At 44.2% G+C, this 23,891-nt stretch overlaps 1 protein-coding gene across 1 annotated transcript; it reads right to left on the minus strand.

The window, feature by feature from the left end:
• Positions 1-9,221: 9,221 nt before the first annotated feature.
• Positions 9,222-19,452, minus strand: LOC138946897 (G-protein coupled receptor GRL101-like). The gene is made up of 4 exons (XM_070318325.1): positions 19,353-19,452; positions 16,236-16,770; positions 11,704-11,767; positions 9,222-11,252 (listed from the first exon to the last, which is right to left on the minus strand). Exons 1-4 carry the CDS (start codon positions 19,450-19,452, stop codon positions 9,222-9,224), a joined length of 2,730 nt encoding a protein of 909 aa, XP_070174426.1.
• Positions 19,453-23,891: the final 4,439 nt, after the last annotated feature.

Genomic DNA, 23,891 nt, shown 5'->3' on the forward strand with positions numbered 1-23,891 from the left:
CTGATGCTGCTTCTGCTAATGATGATGATGATAATTTGGAGGACGAGGAGGAAGAGGGGATGGACGACGACAATGATGATTATGATGATACATTTACTGAACTTAACAGCGGAAGTTTCTTTTGGTTTTGTAAATACTCCAGGTACACGAGGCCAAAGCGTTGGGCTCACTCACAGTTCAACTTGTGTTCAGAAATGCGGGGCTTGTGATTAGAAAAATTGAGAGAATTGACAGCCAGACCGAGAAGTCAACGCTTTACTGAACAACGTTTCTTTTGTCATTATGTAATTGTTTCTCTCTCTTATTAGTTGTATGTCCGTCCGCTGCAAAGTTGACTAGGTACTAGTGAATGTTTCGTTTCGTCTACGTTCCAATAACTAAACTTTCTTTTCTTTGATTGTGGACAGATCAAGATAACTAACATCTTATTATCTTGCTCTTCTTCTTCTCACCAGCAGTCGCCTGTTCCTATTTTGACAGATCGATCGGCAGACCGACCGTGCAAACTACTGACCAGCCGACAGACACAGACAGACAGACAGATCTACAAATGCTCCCCTCAGCAGATCAATGTAGTCAGTGTTCGGCTGAAGCTGCGAAGAGTAACAGTATAGCTCCAGACTGCTGCATATGCAAATCAAACGGCAAAAAAACAAATCACGTGTAAGCTGCATCATACGACAGAATGAGCAGTGACGTGAAAGCGACCACAAGACCGCGGCACTATACTCTAATCTGCAGTATGCTGGTGACAGCGACAATCGGAATTGCATGTGTTATTTTAGCATAAATTCGTCGTCACAACACCCGCCTAAAAGCGCCATTAGGCTAATGATGGAGGCTAACTTTTCGGCCACCGCTCGCTCTCGGTACGCACACATTGGTCCGGTGGCAATTAAGGAAATTGGCTACTGTTAATTAGGGCCCCATAATGCACCAGCACTCGCCAAGCCCGCCGAAACATATGGCAGGAAGTAAAACACAAACGTCGGCCGTTTTAAACCTGGGTGCAACAAAAGAGAGAGAGAGTTAAATCTATCGTAAAACGTGATTTCTTTTTGATTGTTGTAGATACGACTTGCTCGCGTGTTTTGCGCTTGTTGCTGTTTGGAGGCCATTTTTTTTTTTTTTTTTTCATTTTCATTACTTTATTGTCCCATCGCTGGGAAATTCGGGTCGCTTCCTCCCAGTGGAAAGCTAGCAGCAACGGAGTCGCGCTACCCAGGTGTCAGCGTGTTTAGGTGTATTCAGCCACCTGCACTTATGGCAGAATGACCAAGGTCTTTTACGTGCCATTGTGATGACACGGGGGTGGGACATGGCTTCCGTCTCTGGGTCTGCACATAAAGTTGACCCGTGTCCGTCCCGGCCCGAATTCGAACCTGCGACCTTCCGATCACAAGTCCAGTGCTCTACCAACTGAGCTACTGGGCCCCCAAAAAAGAGAAACAGGCTTTTTATTCAGCTTTTTACTCTTCAGTCAAAGGAAAAGTCTGCAATTGCACTCTTAACAAGGAGTACCCCCCACCCCCCCCCCCTCTCCAAAGAAACAGGAAGTATTATATTAGTACCCTGGACGCCCGAGACTGAATTGAAACTCATCATTTCAAACTTCTGCTTTAATTTTCAAGATAACATCCTTTCTGGGAAAAAACGTTCACAATTACATAAGAGCAGCTGTTGAGGTTGAGACACAACTTCGCTTAAAGGCATATGTACTCGATGACTATACACGCTAATTGCTTTACCAACAGCTGGAGACATGCTAAATTAAGTTCCCTGCAAAATATTGTGGTCTAGGACCCCTTCAATGTTGAGATATGTTAATTTTCATTTTGATCTGGATCGTCCTATTTATAGATTTGGCAACACATGTAACGTTGATGCAAGGGAGCTAACACCGCGGCTTTGTTGACATCCTCACTTTTTCAGAGGCTAGAACAAGCTGTAATGCATGTATTATGGTCCGCGCATGGTGACATATCGTCATTATATGGTCTTATGGTGCGTTTGACATCGATTATGGGCAAACTACACTTTGTAAACACGGGAGCACGTACATATGCCTTTAAATGATATACATGTATGTATATACATATACATTTACATAATATCATACATGTATATATATTCTAGTGTTGACTTTAGAATAATAAGGGAAGATGGAGAAGGTCTGACCGTTGTTTGGCTCCCGTTCTCTGCGCAATTCAGAGTTCTTTTGTTTCCAGATCAGAAAATCTGAAAAACAGGGTCTCAAAAGGGAGGGAATCTTAAATTAGGGGATCTTAAAAGCGGGGTTCCACTTTTTCAATCATGCACTAGTCCCTGAAGATTTGCTTTGTCCGGCGGGAAAAGCAGTGACACAGAAGATTTAGAAATACACGACTATGCAAGTTTCCAAGACTTAGGATACCTAACATATTTTGAAGCACGTCTGAAAAATATTCAACACCTGACCTTGTTATATTGATTTGTTCCTTCATATTGTTTAAATATAAGCTCTACGACACAAAAATGTCAACTCGGTGCTGAAGAGACAATTTAGAATACAAAGCGCGATCGTTCAGTATTTTGCGTGATTGAAAGCACAGCCAACCCACAACAAGCCATCTGTGACAATTGAACTTAACAAACAAAAAAAGAAAACGAAGAAGAAGAGGGAAATGGCTGCATCGAGGCATGATTGAGAAAAGTAAACAAACAAACAAACAAGCAAGCAAACAAACAAACAAACAAACAAGCAAACAACACAAACAACACAAACAAACAAACAAACAAACAAACAAACAAACAACACAAACAACATAAACAAACAACAAAATCAACATTAAGACAAATACAAATAAATAAAATAAACAATCAAATAAACAAACACGCAAAAAAAGAAATAAAGAACAGAACAGAAAGAACGAAATAAAAAAGAAAGAAATAAAGAACAGAACAGAAATAAAAAAAAATAAAAAAAATAAAGAACAGAACAGAAAGAAAGAACGAAAAAAGAAAGAAAGAAAACACTGACATATCCAAGCACAAGTTTGGCGTGACGGCCATAACGTCAAAATGAAGTGTCACTGTCGACATCTTTCAAAGCTTCTCAGCCTTGCGACGTTAGCATCTGTGTGGTATCGGACAGGCCGCTCGGACAGGTATCAAACGATGCGCTCGGACAGGTCGTTCGAACAGGTATCGGAGTGATCGTTCGGACAAGCGGCTCAGACAGGCCGCTTGAAGAAGGAACAGTCACTTTCAATAAGGTGTCGCATTTCACGAGAAGTATTGCAAGGAAGGTAACTGTGTGTCATGCTGAGGAATTGTTCACTACACTATGCCCTCCCTTGAAATCTGCTATATAAGCGGCTTCACGAACAGTGATACCTACTATGTTTTTTGATGTAGATGATCGTATATTTTTGAGAGAAGAAGAAGGAGAATAATAATAATTGTCAGTAAATACTGGTGTCACACGACTGATGTGAAACAGTTGATTGGCTAATGGCAATGCGCTTAAAACTGTTAGCGCACTCCAAGAATGCGCTAACTTTTCCAGAGTGCGCATTCTTCCGCCCTTTGCCACAGCGAGGCTGTGCACCTTCTTTCGATTTGAGATTATTCTTCTCATCCTCGGTGTTGGTGACATGTAAGTTAGCTTATCTTCTCCACATTACCAAATAATGCTAAATTTCCTGCGGCTAAAGGCAGAAGTATTTTTCTGACAGATTTCATGCGCCTGTGCTACAGTGACTGAGTGAGACTGTGCCTTCTTTCCACCTGAGAAGATTCTTCTAATCCTTCGTTTTAAGGGACATGCAGCTTATCATCTCCACATTAACATAATGATGATTTCGCATAACATTCATAGCGGCTAACAGAACACACAAGTGTTATTCCGATAAAGTACCAGCAAGATCAGCATTTGGAAGTCGACTGATTCGATCGACTCTGTCATACGTAGCAGACGACACGGGAGTGCGACTGCATCAGCTCAGTAAATGAATGGTTTTCGCATTATTATTTCAAGGCAACAACTATCGGAATCGAAAACGTGTAGGGTTCAGAACGTTGTTACCATGTGATAGACTTACTACCAGCCTCCCTCATGAGTTCAGATGCAACACGAGAAATTTACTTTTGGAAATGAGACTGGTTCGATTGCCCTAGCAGACGACATAAAACCCGCTTTCAAACGCTCAGCAAATTAACATGTTGGGCAAATGTGAAGGAAAAAACGATGGGGATATATAGCATTCTTACCGTCCATATTCAGTACCAGACTCAGTCCCCGATGAGTGTACATACAACACGAGAAACATACTACATTTCTTTTGCAAATGAGCTAACACTCGAACAGGCCTTTGGAGTCAAATCAGGGGTGTCACTCTGCACAGTCAATCGGTCGAAGCGCGAAGGTTTCGAATCGCAAACAACTAAGCTCACAGTCCTTTCTTCGAGTCAAAATGAGGTCTCTATGAAAGAACTTCACTTTTTAGATTAATGCTACACTGGAATTTACCAACACAAATTAAAACAAGAGTTTGTGTGTGACAGAAAGCCCGACAAACTTGAGACAGCACACACAAAAGTAGATTCAACACGACCTGACCACACTGTTATAATGCCTAGTCCAAAGGCGCGTAGCAAAATGTACGTTGTGAATCTTGTTTTTACATTTAGTCAAGTTTTGACTAAATGTTTTAACATAGAGGGGGGAATCGAGACGAGGGTCGTGGTGTATGTGTGTGTGTGCGTGTGTGTGTGTGTGTGTGTGTGTGTGTGTGTGTGTGTGTGTGTGTGTGTGTGTGTGGGTGTGTGTGTAGAGCGATTCAGAGTAAACTACTGGACCGATCTTTATGACATTTTTCATGAGAGTTCCTGGGTATGATATCCCCAGAATTTTTTTTCTTTTTTTGATAAATGTCTTTGATGACGTCATATCCGGCATTTTGCAAAAGTTGAGGCGGCACTGTCAGACCCTCATTTTTCAATCAAATTGATTGAACTTTTGGCCAAGCAATCTTCGACAAAGGCCGGACTTTGGTATTGCATTTCAGCTTGAAGGCTTAAAAATTAATTAATGACTTTGGTCATTAAAAATCTGAAAATTGTAATTAAAATTACTTTTTTATAAAACGATCCAAAATTACGTTTATCGTATTCTTCATCATTTTCTGATTCCAAAAACCATATAAATATGTTATATTTGAATTTCGAAATCGACTTAAAAACAATTTCATCTTATTCCTTGTCCGTTCTTGATTCCAAAAACATATAGATATGATATGTTTGGATTAAAAACACGTTCAGGGAGTTAAAAAGAATAGAGATATAGAAAAGCGGGCTATCATCCTCAGCGCAACCGCTACCGCGCTTTTCTGGATTGTTAATTTCACTGCCTTTGCCACGAGCGGTGGACAGACGATGCTACGAGTGTACGGTCTTGCGGAAAAAATGCAATGCGTTAAGTTTCATTATGTGAGTTCGACTGAGCTTGACTAAATGTTGTATTTTCGCCTTACGCGACTTGTTTCTCTTGCGGTACTGACAATATCGTTATTGAAACTATCACAGTGCGCAAAAAGATTCATAGAGCAAATAATTCATTTTCTCGATGTGCTCTATAAATCTTTTAGCGCACTGTGATGTCTACTTCTTCTTCTTCTTGTCGATCACTCAGATGGAAACGCCGGTTCTCCGCGCAAATGTTGCCGTGCGCTGTAGGTCGTCCAGACTGCCATAGAGCTTCCCTTGCACCGTGGTCGCCTCCGCCCAGATCTGGCTCCTGAGGCCATCGTGTAGTGGGCAAGTCTGCACTGAGCAGGTGTTCCTTTGTCATGCTGCCTGTTTGACAAGGGCACTGGTCTGACTGGCCAATTCTGAACTTGGTGAACAGGTGGTGGTTCATTCGGTTGTGGCCTGTCCGCAGCCTGAATATGAGGACCTGCTCAGACCTTGTGAGCAGGTGAAAGGCGTCGTTTTTGTACTGTGATGTCTCAATAACTTAAATAATAATGATAATATTTATTGTAAGTAAGTACTAGTGTCACATGATCAGATGAAAGAATTTCATTGGATAGTGTCACAGTTTGGTGACACGAGAAGGGATCGGACTCCGTCAGGGCTTAGGCAGAGAGCCGACCTTCCAAATCCTGTGTTCAGCTGTCCAGGAGGGCTGAGCTCGCGGGTCACATATTTTTTTCTTGGTCACGTGGTGTCTGCAGTGGGCACACTGCGAGCGACGAGCAGAGAATCTTTCTTTTTAGCTGGAAAGCTCGGCGCGTTCAGACGTGTCGTGAGGAATCCGAACGACCGGTTTGTAGTCAACACGTGGTGACATCTAGGTTTCGCGTGCCTACTTTGCTGCGACCAAAGGCTGGACTGTCGACGGACAGAGAAAGCAGGATATCTCAAGCAGAAAGGATGCTTGAATGAAAGCAGAACTCGCATGAGCTTATGAGGTACTTAGCCGTTAAGTTACGCTAGTGTGTACGTCAGTGAGTGTGCGGTGTCTCCTCTGTTGTGTTGTTTATCTTCCCATGTAGCGAATAATTTGCTCGTTATTGCGCTAGGTTTTACCTGTAATGTTTACAGAGATGGGGAAAAGGGGAGAACATCTGTAACTTGCAGTACGTTCGTTTCAGGTGCACGTGGCTTGCTGAGGAGGGAAAAAGATAGACGATGTTAAAAGGTGTATGAAAGGGGTAGTTGTGGCATGGTAACTGCACCTAAACTCGTTTCGTTCACCTGGAGGCGTTCACCTTGGGAGATTCACCTTGGGCTTCGACCGGGGCAACGTACGTCGTCACGAAGGCTGAATGATTGACCGGACAGACAGCACGTGGTGAACTGGGGGGGGGGGGGGGGGGTGTCTTTTCTACGGCCGAACTACACTGCACAGAAAAGGAGGAGCGGCATGGCTACATCATCATCCTACGTTCCTTGAAAAACACTGACACTGAGTTAAGTGCATCCATGCGGTAAAACCCTCTCACCTGTCGTCTATCAGCGTTGTTTTCCCTTATGATGAACGTGTAGCTGGGGCAACTTGAAGATACCTGAACGAAATTGTATTGTAGGGTTATAGCTAGGTACTCCATCTTTGCACGATCAGCGTGCTACTTTAATTTTCAACAGTGGCTGACTCTTAGTCAGAGGCAGCCTTTTGTCAGACGTCATCGTTATTATTTGATTGAGGGTTCGAGAAGGGAGGATGCGAGTTTGCATATAAACAGGCAATTGAAACTGCTTACTTTTGTTGGATTAATCTCTGTTTTGTATGACTGCGAGAGTGGATCGTAGTGTGGTTAGTCGATTAGTAGTAATTGACCGTTCATAGTCATTCATTTGACCATGAAACGTGACAGATAGAGTGAATGCGCGAAACCTGCAGGAGTACGCTGACGCATTCCTCCATGTACTGATCGTGCGCTTTTTTCGATTTGAGAAGTTTTCTGCTCATCCTTCATGTTAGTGGAATGCAGCTTTTCATCTTCACGTTACCTGAAGATGCTGACATGATGGGAGGTGGTATATATGACCAGATAATAATTAACTTACATTCTGACACAGTAAAAACGTGGGTAGCCTAATTCATAAAGCAAACAGAACAATAGTACCATTCATATATACCATCAGAATTTATTTCAACAATTGTTCAAATGCGCTATCTTCTTCTTCTTCTGCGTTCGTGGGCTGAAACTCCCACGTACACTCGTGTTTTTTGCACGAGTGGAATTTTACGTGTATGACCGTTTTCTACCCCGCCATTTAGGCAGCCATACGCCGTTTTCGGAGGAAGCATGCTGGGTATTTTCGTGTTTCTATAACCCACCGAACTCTGACATGGATTACAGGATCTTTTTCGTGCGCACTTGGTCTTGTGCTTGCGTGTACACACGGGGGTGTTCGGACACCGAGGAGAGTCTGTAAACAAAGTTGACCCTGAGAAATAAATCTCTCGCCGAACGTGGGGACGAACTCACGCTGACAGCGGCCAACTGGATACAAATCCAGCGCGCTACCGACTGAGCTACATCCCCGCCCCATGCCATTTGAACGTGTGTGCAACTGCGCATATTTAAAGAAAACAACATTGGGGATGGAAAGTGTTAGGTTCAGATGATTCTTACCGGTATTCTGAGTACCACATTCTCCGATCAGTGCAGATACAATACAATCTACGAGAAACGTGGCAAATGTATTTCGGTATAGAGCAGAGCATCGAACAGGACGTCACTCTAGTTGCACAAGGACGAGTGTTGTGGAATAAAGTGGCCGTTTATTGTGAGTTTTTGTAATAAAGATTTGATTGAATTTAATGTAAAACTGTATGCTCACACATAAGTTAAACAAATCTACAAACTCAGGCAATTGCTTGCGTATGTAGAACAAGTGTACAGGGTCTTCAAGTCGTGAACAACTATAGGCGGTATGCAAAGCCGATACCCCTGAAATTTGGATCTGGTACTAGCAGTCACATCATACAAGACTGGTCGTCTGAAATGCGAAGGGTTAAAATCACCAACAACTCAGCTCACAGCCAGTTTTACTAGTAGAAATAAAGCCTTGATGAAAATAGTAGGCCTACACATCTTTGTTTAATATCTACACCGGAATTCACCCAAAAGAAATGAAAATAAAGTAAAGTTCTTGTCTGCAAGTGAAATGCATTGCAAAGCGTTCAAAAAAAAAGAAGGGACTTAACGCCACTTGTTCACGCAAAGGAACGTATCCAAACACGCGCTGTTCTAAAGTCAATATTCTCAAAAACTTTAGAGAAACTGCACAACATTTCTATTTTACCGTGGCCTGCTGAGTCACCAGCCTAAAGTCCCATAGACAATGTGTGGTCGGTGCTAAAGAAAGTGGTGAAAATACGTATGTTTTGAATCAGCACCAAAGCAGACATAGAGGAACAGATGCTAGTTGTATGGAACAAACTGCCTGCACAGGTACTGGAGCATCAGAAAACTGTTAGGTTTCATTCCACATCGTGTGAGATGGCGTTGAGTCAGAAGAAACACCCGACACGGTATTCAACATGTTGAAAAAAATATTTCCTTTTTTTCTGGCAAGGGTATGTAGACATATCTTCTTTAATCATGTCCTTAGCTTGCTCACGTCAAGATTCCACTTTTGTTCAGAACTTGAATTTGTAAACAGTAACTGTAACATTTGAATTGCTTAACGAACGTAATGGTCCGAGTTTTGAAACTAAGCACACATACTCAGAAGTGAGCGTTCAGCTGTGAAAGCAGCATTTTACGCAACTTGTCCTCGCGGGCGAGCCTTCGACGCTCCATGATGACGTTCAGGGTGTAGAGACAAGGATTGATAGTAGAGTTGAGAGGCAGCACGAAGATGGCCACAGCCACGTTGACCTCGCCAGGAATAGCCACGCCACTGGAGGCCAGCAAGCCCAACAACCCAATGGGGAACCAGCAAAGAAAGTCACTCATGGCCACTGTGATCAGTCGGCGAGCGATGGTCAGATCTTTAACCGCCTTGGTGCTGTTGGACGCAGACATGGAGTTGGTGCGAATGGACCAGTAAATGCTCACCTGACCGGCACAGATGAAAAAAAACAGGACGAAGTTGAGCACGATGAAGATGCTGAAGGAATAGCCGTGCCCAGCAAACTCGCTCCTGGTGATGGGCAGTGGGATACAGATACCTGTCTGGCTGTAGAAGTGCCAGTGGGCTGTGGCAGGCAGCAGGGGGATGGCAGCCAGAAGCACACCACATAGCCAAGCCACGGCCGAAGCTGCGTGAGCGGACCGCGGGCTGAAATGAAGGCGACTAAAAGGGAAGCGAAGAACCAGAAAACGATCCAAGGTGATGAGGCACATGATGAGGGCTGACACCTCACTTGACAGCAGTGACAGAAAGCCGGCAAGCTGACAGGGAACGCTGTGCTTCCAAGTCACCTCATTCCACAGGTAGGCACCCTGGTACACCCGGTCCGCCACCCCGATGATGGCCAGGTAGACACCCATCACAAAATCGGACACAGACAGGTGTGTCACGAAGTTCCCGTAACCTAGTTTGGTTTTCCGCTTAGACATGACGGTCCTGAACACGAAGCTCACGGCGTTACCCAGAACCGCCAAGATGGACAAGAGAAAGACAAACATTCTGTATCCGCCACTTTGCAGCAAGTCTTCGCAGGAAGAGATCTCATCCGAAGGCGCTAGACAGTTACGTACGTTGAAATCTGCGGGCAGAAGCACGGGACAACACATTTTGAAGCTGTGAGCATAAACGGTGCGCAGCTCACTGAGGCTTCGAAACAGATCGGGTGGGAACCAGGTCATAGGACATCCTCGCAGGTCTATCACACGCAAATGTCTCATGGCACGAAAGCCTTCTTGTGGGGCACGCTCAACCATGCTGTGAGACAGGTTCAGGATGCGTAGGTTTGGAAAAGTGGAGACTATGCTGGCATTGAGCACGTGCAGCGCAACACGCGACAGATCCAACTTCCACACGCTGCTGTACGGACTCAGCTCTCCGTCGTCTTCAAACACGTGGACCAAGGGGTTGCCGGCTAGGGACAGCTCTCTAAGGAGAGGCACTCCACTTAAACGTAAACTTCTAGTGCTGCTGACTCGGTTGTAACTGATGTCCAGAATCAATAGATTTGGAAAGGAGAGTACATCCAGGACGGTCAGGTTGCAGTCAGCAAGACTGAGATGAATCAGCATGAGGTTATTGCTCAAGAGTTCGGGAGTCATGGAGCTGCCACTCGCATCCAAAAAGCGGAGGTGAGGATGCGCAGACGCCGTGAAGACGTCTTGGCAGAAGAAAGCCAGACCGCGACACTGGCAAGGGAGAGGGCATGTCAGGTCACACATCAGCTCGTCGTCATGCTGCGGACAGTGCGCACGCCCGTCGCACAGCTGAGAAGGGGGGAGACAGACCGAGGTAGCGCGACACCGGTAGAACCCCGGGCACGTGTAGCCGTCACAGTCGGCCTCATCCTCCCGCCCCGGGCAGTCGTACAGGCCGTTACAACGGAACAACAACGGCAGACAGTAGCCATCATGCGGACATAGGAAGTGGGTGCCAGGGCAGACCCGGCTTGGATCTGTAGCGGGAGAGATGTCCAGAGGGCGGACAACAAAGCCACCGTCGGATAGGGTCACGAGAGCAGGTGGAGGGATAGGTTGGTGCGGCGTTTTGTACACGTAACAATAAGACTCGTCGTTACCATTGTAGCAGTCTTCCCAGCCGTCACACTTCTTCTCTTTTGGGACGCACTGTCAACAGTACAATGTAAGTAACTAGGGCCTTGCCCGCCAACACATTCTCAAGTATGTAACTGTAAAGGTTTAACATAATCAAACACATTAATACAAATAGGCATCTCCAGTCTTTATTACTGTCTTCCTGAATCACATTTTTTCCGTACTGAATATGTGTAGATAGGATTTTAAAGTGAGTGTTTTTTGGAAACTTTTTGTATTGTGTATGTATAATTAAGTAGGTTGTATGTCAGTGTTTTGAAGTGTTTTTTTCCGCATTGTATAATCATGCATATCGTTGGGCACTGGGATAGTTGCGAGGAGGGTTGATGACAAAGTGTTCATTAGTACTATTATTAATATTATTTTTGATATACTCACACATATTTCTGCTGGACCGTCATTAAGCCAACACACCTTTACAAAAATATTGAAGCACGCGCTTCTCGATTGGTGCAAGGCTTACCTGCCCGTTGTCACAGGAATACTCTCCAATCAGGCATGGTGCAAAACCACAGAAGTCTTCGTCGCTGTTGTCAGTGCAGTCAGCACGGTGATCACAAACTAGCGTGTAAGGCACGCGCTGGATCTGATTGGAGCACGCGAAGGACGGCGGAAGTGGTGTCAGAGAAGCCTCGCAGTGGGTCGACCCTTCCTTTCTCCAGCAGAAAGTGGTGACGTCACAGACCAGAAAGAGGTGTGTGTAATGCCGAAGAGGACACTGGACATAAGGAGCGCCCTGAGGCCAGACGCTGGTGTTGTTTGTCACAGGGATCTGTACGAGAGTGGCAAGTCCTGAGATCGGCTTCTCACACAAAATGTTGTTCCCCGGGTCGTCGCAGTATACCATTGATTGGGTCACCGTGCGGGTATTATACAATCTGTGACACACACACCCACACACACACGTATGCACACACACACACACACGTATGCACACACACGCGCATGCACACACACAGACACCCATGCACACACACACACATACATGCACACACACACACACGCACGCACGCACACGCATGCATGCATGCACGCACACACGCACGCACGCACACAAACATAAATATATATAAATGTCTGGTCTTGGCAGTAATACAATGGTCCTCCTCAGGACTGGATTTCTCGGTGATACGTCCCGCATTTTCGCTTTGAAATCTCGGTCCCCAGGCGGAGGGTCTGATTTTCCCAATGGGATATCTGTGAAGGGATATTTCACTCTTTCGTTTGCTCAGACAAGAGGTTTGGAAAAAAGGCTCTGCTGACTTATTTGTTTCTGTGTGTGTGTGTGAGAGAGAGAGAGAGAGAGAGAGAGAGAGAGAGAGAGAGAGAGAGAGAGAGAGAGAGAGAGAGAGAGAGAGAGAGAGAGAGAGAGAGAGAGAGAGAGAGAGAGAGAGAGAGAGAGAGTAAAACGATCGAGTCAGTCAATCGGGGGAGAATGTGCATGTGAATCACCTGCTCACGACCATTTCCAGGCGACCACAATCCATGTCATTTATTTGAGAAGAACGTTGTGACCTTTCCGGCATATACATAGCTGCTGTGCCGTCACTCCACCAAAACGTGCGTTTGTACCTTGATTAAACACACACACACACACACACACACACACACAGACACACAAACACACACACACACACACACACACAAACACACACACATTTTTGTTTTGTATATCAAGATAAAGGAATATTCTTTTCCTAAGAAAGCTACGTGCAATTTCCCATTACGGAATAATATCGGTGCTTCTCTCGAAATAACAGCGTGGTCTATTTCAATATACATTCGGTAATCCGTGAGACTTTCTTTGTTTAGTGGAGCACTGGAAACGGGTCGACGTTTTATGGAGACCCTTCAGTGCCCCCATAAAGTGCTCCACAAAACAAAGAAAGTCTTTATTGATTCCCAATATGAGTTAAAAAGAGAACATTGTGGAATCTCTATTTATGTCGCTTTACGCGATAGTTTTATTTGTATCTTATGTATTTGTCAGGTTGATTTACGGGTACACTTTATTTTTTTTAGCAACTGTATATTTAGTCCCAAAAGTGTATCAGATAGGCACGACAAGAGCCTTTAAAGGCATAACAATTAGGGTTAGTAGTTTTGAATGAAATGACACGGGCAATGTATTTGTGTTTGAGTTTAAAGGCACAGTTAGCCTCCCGTAAAGCATCACTAACACTGTCAGGCTTTTACACACAGTACAAACACCCTTTTGTTTAAATACTCACCGCTTGAGAACATCCTAGGTGCCCTTCGTAAAGAGCGAGCAATTTTCAAAGAATTTATTTTTGTGTGGCCAGCCGGATTGTCAGATCAGACAATCGGACGGCGCGTTTTGGCGCTAGACCAACTTTTAAAATCTAAATAATAAATTGACAGCTTGTTACACAAACATTCTTAAAGGTACTGAACTTGTCAAATCCAGGTGCACGGAGCCCCTGGGGCTTTTAGTCATACCTCAGGCAGCTATCCGTTTGAAGAACTACCAAGTTTCATTGACTTGCACCCAAAGAGTCAAGAACTGCGATTTTTTTACGAATTAATTTCGGACTCTGTCCCGGCTGGTCTTGACCTATTTTTGGATCTAAATTTAGATCAGGTAGATCACCACATCATGCACAAAAAGACACGTCACTAGCAAACTATGTCAGACATCATCATGAGTTTGTGTAAAACAAAATGGAGGCCGGAATCACTCAGTTGAATCGAACTCCGACCAAACACTACGTAATAACTAGGTTAATTGGCGCGTGAACAAGAAACTGTCGAGCTTCACAGATGTCGTCGTTGGGTAGTTTTGGGTTTGTTTTACTACCATAGGAGGTTTTTTGAACTGTAAATGCACTCAGCTGCAACAAAAACGCAAAACGAAGGCTGTGAGCTGCACTGTGCCTTTAAATCATAAAAGAATTCTTTTTTTTTTATCAAGACAAGATCAGTACAACTCGAAGTGTTGAAAGTTTAAAAAAAGATAGCCCGGAAGTGTGTCCCGCAAAACGTGGTGCATGTCGCCAGTTTCTTTGAACGGTCAACCGCCACCGCTTAGGTCGTGTGACTCGCAGCCGTTTGTTGCGTTTTAGATTCAGAGGTACACAATAACGTGCAATTGCAGAAACAGCGAGTCGCATTGAAATCACAAACTGACTACTAAATTGTGAAAAAAAGGAAAATGGATCACACGGGTTCACGATGGCTCAGGGGTTAGATAAACCACGAAAACAGGTGTGTGGTTTATACGAGCTAAATAGCCATTCAAACGAACTGTGTCATTTAATGCTATTAAATGCTATTGCAAGAGTGTTTGATAAGGTCAGAACTGCTTTTTTCGTGAGAAGATTTAAATCGTTCTGTAAACCATTTGAGACGGACTGGGGCTTTAAAAGCCTTTTCTCCTCAAGGTGGTTTGTAGCGAGAAGTGTTTTAGGCAAGCACCGCAATCCTCCCCGAAGCACTAGAAAATGAGAATGCTTACTGTCCTACAGGCTACATTTTTCGCCTCTTAAGGACATGATATGGGTTACATGATAATTCGAGTTTTTACGCCCTCACGGCGTGTATGCGTGTTCAGGTGGTATCAGCCATCTGCACTTATGGCAGAATGACCGAGGTCTTGTACCGGCCACTGTAGTGACACGGGGGTGGGATATGGATACCGTCTCTGGGTCTGCACATTAAGTTGACCCGTGTCCGTCCCGACCCGGATTCGAGCAAGCGACCTTTCGATCACAAGTCCAGTGCTCTACCACCTGAGCTACCCGCCCCCCCCCCCCCCCCCAGAAGCACTATTCTTTCCTTGTTGATTTCTTACCACTGTGGTAAAGAAGGCCGGCTATTTCTAAGGCCTATTAAGACGTCGCGAAATGAGAAGGGCGTGAAGAGCACACGCATCGCGTCCCGCCACTTCTCCGGAGTGTTCAGGCTGGCCAGCCGACCCCCATGTAGTAAACACATGTCAACAGCTGAATGCGAAGTGTTCAATCGTTTCTGCTCGTCCAGATAGAAGAAACAAGCTCCCCCTAGTGTCAGATAACCATTGCCACAAGCATCGCTCGTGTAGGGGCATGCAGTCTCATCAGCGGCGTCTTGGCACTCGACCTCCAGATTGCAAGACAAGTGAAAGATCAGATCTTCCTTATAAGGCCCAGAGCAGTTCCATAGGCCGTCGTTGTCTTTTTCTGGCAGAGCTGACGCGGCATGGAAAGAGAAACGCAAGTGGAACGATGATGATATTTGGAAACCGGAGTAATTATTCTCAGGGAGGAACTGAATGAACAGAAGAGAGGTGTTGCAGAGGGTAACACGGGGGAGCACATCATGATGGCAGTTACTCCACAACGTCTGGTTGTTTCTGTCCGCAGCATGCAGCGCCAGGCAGTCCCGCAGTCTCTCCAGCTCAGAAACGCTGACCAGGACTTGATGGCCCGATGGGACGGTTATGTAAGCCCAGGGATCGATCCAGTGGTGGATGAAATGGTTATCGTCGTTCACAAACGTTTGCACAATACCTGTAGAGGACATTTTCTGAATTTTAGCACACACACACACACACACACACACACACACACACACACACACACACACACACACACTAACACTAACACTAACACACACACACACACACACACACTAACACTAACACTAACACACACACACACACACACACACACACACACACACACACACACACACGCACAAACACATACAAATACAAAGTACATTACACCGGTTGTAACAGTCAGAAACGGTAAACTTGGAAAAACCGCTGGGCACACACCGTACAATACAAAATCACAAAGAAAGCCTCCAAACAGAAACTTGCCTCTGTTAAAGGTAGTGAAGCGCACACGAAAGCCTGGGTTCGCTACCATGTGAAACTTGACAACAAATCGGTCAGTGACATTCTCCATAATACCTTTCCGTGGTCTCGTTACAACTCGTAAAACGTCCAGAAAGTTGGATGCGCTGACAAACAGTCCAGTGAATGACACATACTCTTCATGGTCAAAAATTTCCCCTCCGATCGCTTCATGGTACTTGTCGTCGTACAGCCGCGTTGTGGAGACGCTACTCTCCATTACTTCAGCAACTACGTGAAAGCCTATAGGCACGCGGACTCGAATGACACAACAGTATTTGGTGTAAAAGGAGGAACTACCCACGCTGCACTCTATGCTCTCGTTCAAGTGTTCTGATCGAACGCGCAGCTCAGTCTGGTTGAGATTTATCTCACCAGTGACCGAACCTTCGGCTGCGTACAGCTCTCTGTAGAATTGTGTTGTGTTGATGACCGTCGGCGATAGGTCGTACTCGTCTTTGCGAATTTGTGCCACGCTTGTGTGCCTGAAGCAGTCGAGCATTTCCTCTTCTCCAAGGCGGATGTGAAGTTTGCCTGCAGGCCGTGTGACGTTGACGCTGTTCCAGAGCAGCGTCTGTTCTAATTGTGGAGCAAGGGTTGAATCTTCTTGTGACTGAGATTTGTCCGGACTCCTGGCCTTCCCTGGTGCTACTTCATGACTGGTGGTATCAACTGTTGACAAAGAATCTGTGTTGACTGCAAAACAGTGCATACTCGACGAAACGGAAATATTTGATTGGCTTAACTGGTTTATGTAAATCTTTCTTACTTATCGCTGAGGAAAGAGACGTTTTCGATTTTGCTGGAAGTCACAAGATAGCTACGGTTACCTTGCGCACTCATCATGAAGCAAAAGTAAGTTAATTGTCGACTGACTTGTTTTGGGGTTAGGTAGGGGATATCTTGCTCTCAGAGTAGATGCTACTCCAATGAATCAAAATCTGTGGTTGGTCTTGATGAATAATAACATTATTCGGGTTCCAGACTACTCCCGATTCAGTATTGGACGATCATCTCCAACCCAGTGGGTCACAGGTGGCGGATAGTAGACAGCCCTCACACATGAGGGTTAACTGCAAATATCTAGCACTGGTTTGTTAGTGAATAAACAGCCCCGAACAAACTGGCAGTGGCACTTGCCAGGACGGGGCGGGGTGGTGGATGGCACCCTTATTCAGTGACGAGACCATCACATGCACATGAGCCTGCCATAAGCTCTAGCCCCGGACGGCTGAATTCCAACTTGGAGGGATTGAATATCGACCAGTCTTACTCTTTCTGTCAGGAGATGCCCTCCCCATCTTCCAATGTGGAACGAATAAGACAAAGTGGGGAGTCATCAGCATCCGTTCCAGCGAATTTAATGACCAAGGACATAGCAATGGAAGGCAGAAACATCGACTATGTTATGGAAGATTTCAACGCCTCCATCACACAAGCAACCAATAGAACTATCCTAAGAAGGACAAGGGGAAACTATAACCCATATTGGTCTATGGAACTTCAGTCAGTCTATTACAGCGTACCCAAGCCAGAAAAAAACATTAGACTTTATCAGGCTAAGGCCAAATATCTGAAGATGAATTTGGAAACAAGAAGAAGAAGTCGGAGAGAAAGCAGCAGAATATGGCGAAAGAAATCATCAAAGTATGGAGACTTGCCAGAACTCTGGCTGGTGAAGACAATGGAGGAGAGAAGATATAACACTAGGAATGACAGGAAAGGTAGAATCGGCGAAACAAGTGGGAGAGTTGTTTGCTCATTCCTATGACAACAAAAGCAACATCACAGTGTTGAACAATGTTGAGAGAAGATAGGCAGGCAAAATAGAAAGAACGAGCTACAGAACCTTCGGATGCATGACCCAAGGCATCACTACTACGGCAGAATTGCAGAAAGCAATCAAAGAAGAAAAAATCTCCTGGTCAAGATGATGTTTGAAGACACAACAAAATAACATATTTTGAGAACATACCAATTGAGCTGTCCAGAGAGACGGCGAAATGCCTCAGTGCTTGAAGGAAGTCACCATGAAACCAATCTTGAATAAAGGGACATCCAAAGGAAAAGCGCCGAGCTACCAGCCTGAAACAACTGCCCATCCCTTTGAATGCATCACCAACCAACGCTTGCATTAGTATTTGGAATTTGGAACCGTCATTGTTCAAGAGCACAAAGGCTTCATGAAAGCACTGGAAACCAAACAACTCACCTTGCCAAAGTGATTCCTTCCAAGCACAGAAACGACGTTTGTTACCTTCATCGATCTACACAAGCCCTTTTGACGAACGACATCCTTCTGCAGGACCAAGGCTTATAATATACAGAACCGTACGTCACGAAGAACCGTAGGTCTCGAAGAACCGTGGGTCTCGAAGAACCGTAGGTCAAGAGTCTCTTTTGGTTTAGTTTAGGAACGTGTGATGGACGCCAAAACTGAATCTGAACAAACGTGTTTTCAAACAAAGGAGGGAGTTTGTCTGCCTTACATATTCATCTCGCCTTTTGTGTGAAACAAGAAGAGCAAACGCTCGATCGAGTCACTTTCGCAGTTCTGAATATTATATGAGGCATCAGATGGACAGGAAGAAATTGCTATTCACAACACAATGAGTCACGTTCACATAAAATTTGAGCCCGGTCACTTTTATAGTTTCCGAGAAAAGCCCAACGTTAAGTTGTGTGTTGCCGAACAGAAAAGGCTAGTTATCTCCCTTGTTTTTCTGATAACGTTCGTAAAAGGCTACAGATGTAAATACTTTGATGTAAAGAATAATCATACAAAGTTTCAATCACATCCGATGAACTTTGTCAAAGATATAAAATGTCTAATTTTTCCTTTGACGCTGACCTGTGACCTTGAAAAAGGTCAAAGGTCAACGAAACCATCGTTAAAGTGTAGAGGTCATTGGAGGTCACGACTAAACAAAATATGAGCCCGATCGCTTTGATAGTTTCCGAGAAAAGTCCAACGTTAAGGTGGTGTCTACGGACGGCCGGCCGGACGGCCGGCCGGACAGACTAACACTGACCGATTACATAGAGTCACTTTTTCTCAAGTGACTCAAAAAACATTACTTGAAACGAATACATTTCTTTTGACTTTATTTTCCAAGATCTTTACTATTTTCTGTCCTATTTTGACCTGGTTTTATGTTCCCATTACACACTAACCTTTGCTTACCACTGACGTGGTTATGCAGAGGCACTTGCTTGACTTCTGCGAGAGTCGAGAGTTTAAAAAACAGACTTACTTTGCTGAAGACCTTTATGCTGTTGACTTCTTCTTGTTTCTAATCCTTCTTCGTGGTCCCCGTTGTGCAACTGTGTGGAGGAAGGGTCAGATGACGTCATGGTCGTCTGCAAGAACTCACCGTCACTAGGCTGTGTTGAGGCCACAACGATTTCCGTCGATGGTTGCATAGCCGAAATCGTCGAGAGTGCAAAGTATGCCGTAAGCACACCCATGCATCCCATAATCCTGAGAGTAGTTCAAAATGCGACAATAACGGCAGTATAAACAGAATTGAACAACATTTCTGTAACACGTTTTGAACACTTTGTGACATAGTACATAGTGCTACTAGCAAAAGAGACATGCAGAAAAACACACTGTTGAACAAATTATTAAGTGAACACTAGTGGACATTAGGTGTGCTACTTTTTGCGAGCCGAACTATGCAAAATGTCAGAGCGTGTTCAAAACTTGTTACAGAAATTGGCTCAAAATGTGTTTAATTCTGTTTGGAGTGTTAATTGTTGCTGAAGAACAGGATCAGGAACAGACAGAAACAGGTTGTGTGTAGTCGCCGAAGAACTGCCAGGAACAGGAACAGACAAAAACAGGTTGTGTGTAGTCGATGAAGAACAGCCAGGAACAGGATCAGGAACAGACAGAAACAGGTTGTGTGTAGTCGCTGAAGAACAGCCAGGAACAGGAACAGGAACATACAGAAACAGGTTGGGTGTAGTCGCTGAAGAACAGCCAGGAACAGGAACAGGAACATACAGAAACAGGTTGGGTGTAGTCGCTGAAGAACATGCAGGAACAGGAACAGGAACAGACAAAAACAGGCTGTGTGTAGTCGATGAAGAACAGCCAGGAACAGGATCAGGAACAGACAGAAACAGGTTGTGTGTAGTCGATGGTTGCATAGCCGAAATCGTCGAGAGTGCAAAGTATGCCGTAAGCACACCCATGCATCCCATAATCCTGAGAGTAGTTCAAAATGCGACAATAACGGCAGTATAAACAGAATTGAACAACATTTCTGTAACACGTTTTGAACATCCAGGAACAGGATCAGGAACAGACAAAAACAGGTTGTGTGTAGTCGATGAAAAACAGCCAGGAACAGAAACAGGATCAGGAACAGACAGAAACAGGTTGTGTGTAGTCGCTGAAGAACAGCCAGGAACAGGAACAGACAGAAACAGGTTGTGTGTAGTCGCTGAAGAACAGCCAGGAACAGGAACATGAACACAGAAAGAAAAGGGTTGTGTGTAGTCGCTGAAGAACAGCTAGCCAGGAACAGGAACAGACAGAAACAGATTGTGTGTAGTCGCTGAAGAACAACCAGGAACAGGAACAGGAACAGGCAGAAACAGGTTGGGTGTAGTCGCTGAAGAATAGCCAGGAACAGGTTAAGGTTGTGAAGGTGCGGAGCTGTCTTTGTGGCTGAAGCCCTTCAAACCCTTGAATCTCGATCAGAAGAAACATGTTATCGATTTGACGATTTACTCAGTACAAACATTGGGAAAATGTTTCGGAAAAACTCCCGGAAACCGCGAACAAAACAGAGACAGAGGACACACATACGGCCAGATGCAGAAGAACAAATTAAACAAGCATTGACCTTAGTGGGTCAAGATAACCGCCCGTGGCCGTGGTGACACGGGGGTGGGACATGGATACCGTCTCTGCACAAACAGTTGACCTGTGACCTAATACGCGACCTTAAGTCACGCTTAACAGTTTCAAACCATACTGAGAGAGAGCGAGAGAAAGAGAGAGAGAGGGAGAGAGAAAGAGAGAGAGAGGGGGGAGAGAGAGAGAGAGAGAGAGAGAGAGAGAGAGAGAGAGAGAGAGAGAGAGAGAGAGAGAGGGGGAGAGAGAGAGAGAGAGAGAGAGAATGACAGACAGACAGAGGGAGAGAAAGAAAGAAAGAAAGAGAGAGAGAGAGAGAGAGAGAGAGAAGGCGAAGGCGAAGGCGAATTTTTATTGCATCAAACACAATGTGTATGTACAAGGGGGAGAAATAGTTAGCATGTGAACAAAGTGGACTTGACCGTCCGGAAGCAAGGCAACTTAAAATCAACACCTAGCACAAGAAGTAAAAACAGAGAAGAAAAAAAAATACAGTAAGATGAAGACAAGGATTTTGGGTTGTACGATCATACCAGTCTATTTCACAATTGATTTTCTCTTTGTCTAAACGCGTAGAACACATAATTTGACAATGCAATCAGTCGTAATTTGTTGTCAGTCTGTAAAATACACAACGATGAGTTGGAGAACTGGTCAAGGTCAAAACAAGCACCAATGTACTTTTGACGGATTGCATTGTAAGCTGGGCATTTAAACAGGAAGTGGTTTTCATTTTCTTCAGTTGATTTACAAAATGTACAATTTCTGGATTCAGCGCACTCGGGATTATAGCGCAGTTTATTTACCTTCAATGGTGTAATGCCCAGTCTGAACTTTGTGTACATTTTGCGTATGTACTGGTTTTCAATGGCACCCAGATACTTTTCTTTTTCAAGTTCTCCTTTAAACATCCTGTATACATCAAATCTCACACTTGTATCAAGTTTACAGTGCCAGTTTTGCTCAAAGCAGTCTTGCAGACGTTGCTGAAATGTTCTAATAAACGCACATTCCCTACCTACAGACCCGTTCAACCACACATCTCCAAATCCATTCATGCAAAGGAGGCATTTAACTTGTGAGACCCAATTCTGTTTTCCCCTTTCAACTGCGTTTTTTAACATGATGTATGACATCTTTGCATATCTCGAATCCGGCATACAGTTAAGTCTCAACCAGTACTTTACGCTTCGGATATTTGCTAGGATTGACAAAGTGCATCTTCCAAGTTCCCCATACACCATCTGGTTTGGACTGTTTGACGAGATCCCGAGTAATCTTTTACAGGCATACATGTGAACCTTTTCAATCTGTGAACAATCAAAACATCCCCATAGTTCTGAGCCATAGAGCAAGATGGGAGCAATTTGCGCATCAAATAATTTGAAAAATATGTCCATGTCGTGGCATCCTATATTCCATAAGACTTTAAAAATTTCAATGACACCTTGTTTGGCTCTGGTGATTGCGTCATTGAAAGAGAGATTCAAACGGGCTTGGGTTGTGAATGTCAGACCGAGATACTTGTAAGAGCTAGCACTTGATACTTGCGCGTTTCCGTAGAACCATTTCTCACTTTTGGCTAAATGACCACCGTTTCGAAAAACAACGACATTGGTTTTATTCATGTTTAGCCTTAACCCAAGACGCTTTGAAACGTTATGTAAGATGTTCAGTTGGTTTTGCAAACCCACTATGGACGATGATAGCAGTGCAATGTCGTCAGCGAACATCAAAAGAAACAGTTCGATCTCGCCGGGAAGCATTTGAATTCCGTGTCTGCCCTTACATATTATTTCCGAGGCAAGTTCGTTTATAAGAAACGAAAAAAGCGTTGGGCTCGCTAGACAGCCCTGCTTCAGGCCTTGTAGGCATTCAAAATAATCAGTATTGCCAGAGTTACATCGGACGCAAGAGAGAACAGATGAGTACATTGACCTAAGCATGTTAAACATTCTTCCTTTTACACCAATCTTTAATAAAACATTCCACAAAACATCCCTTTTAACGGTGTCAAACGCCTTTTGAAAGTCCACAAAAGCAACATATAACTTCTTTTTTAGTTGAAGCTGCTTGGTAACTGCTGCATAAAGAGTGAACATGTGGTCAATTGTGGAGTAATTTTTTCTAAAACCCGCCTGTGACTCAGAGAGAATGTTGTTTTCCTCAGCCCACGCTGTCAAACGGGCATTCATAATACTGGTATACAACTTGCTCACACAACTTAACAAAGAGACGCCTCTATAATTGTCAGGGTTCTCATCATCACCTTTCTTAAATATTGGTTGAATGATAGCCTTTGCCCAATCTGAAGGGTAGTCACCAGTCCTAAAAAGGTCGTTAAACAACGTCAAAAGATAGGGGACGATTGTGTCACCTGTGGTTTTTAAGAGATCATTTAAAACGCCATCTGGTCCCGCTGCTTTCCCTTTTTTTAAGCCACTTAAAGCAGTCCTCACTTCTTCTTCGGTAATATCACTGTTGAGAATGTCGCAGTCAAGTTCGTTTTCTTCTTCAGTGTCAGTATGGTCCTGTTCTTGAACATGCCTTCTATCATCATCCTCGTTAAGTACTTTCTTAAAATGATCATACCATGCCTGATTGTCAATAGTTCCTGCGGGTTTACGTTTCCTCCTGAATTTCTTTATCTCCTTCCAAAATGCATGAGAGTCAGAAATATTCAACAGCAGGCTATTCACTCTATTTTGTTTATGACTGTCTTTTTTCTGTTTGAGCACTTTGGAGTATGACTTTCTCTCCGTTAGGTATAACATCTTTAACCTGTCTTTCTCTTGTCCTGTCTTTTCCTTTTTGTACATCCGAAATGCCTTGCGTGTTTGTCTTTTTAATTTTCGGCATTCAGAATCGAACCACTTGTTGTTTTCGGAGATTAAAGGTGAGTCATTTTTAAACACCCTTTCCATTG

This window comes from Littorina saxatilis, linkage group LG1 (assembly GCF_037325665.1).
Source record: "Littorina saxatilis isolate snail1 linkage group LG1, US_GU_Lsax_2.0, whole genome shotgun sequence".
NCBI classification, from domain to species: domain Eukaryota; kingdom Metazoa; phylum Mollusca; class Gastropoda; order Littorinimorpha; family Littorinidae; genus Littorina; species Littorina saxatilis.

Excerpts from the sequence above, each read along its gene's own strand:
- LOC138946897 (XM_070318325.1), bottom strand. The coding sequence starts at position 19,452 with ATGACGTCATCTGACCCTTCCTCCACACAGTTGCACAACGGGGACCAC. Across the intron at positions 16,771-19,352 it reads GCATAAAGGTCTTCAGCAAA|TTGATACCACCAGTCATGAA; the intron begins GTAAGTCTGTTT and ends CTTTGTCAACAG. Across the intron at positions 11,768-16,235 it reads GAAATTTTTGACCATGAAGA|CGACGAAGACTTCTGTGGTT; the intron begins GTATGTGTCATT and ends CACTGACAACAG.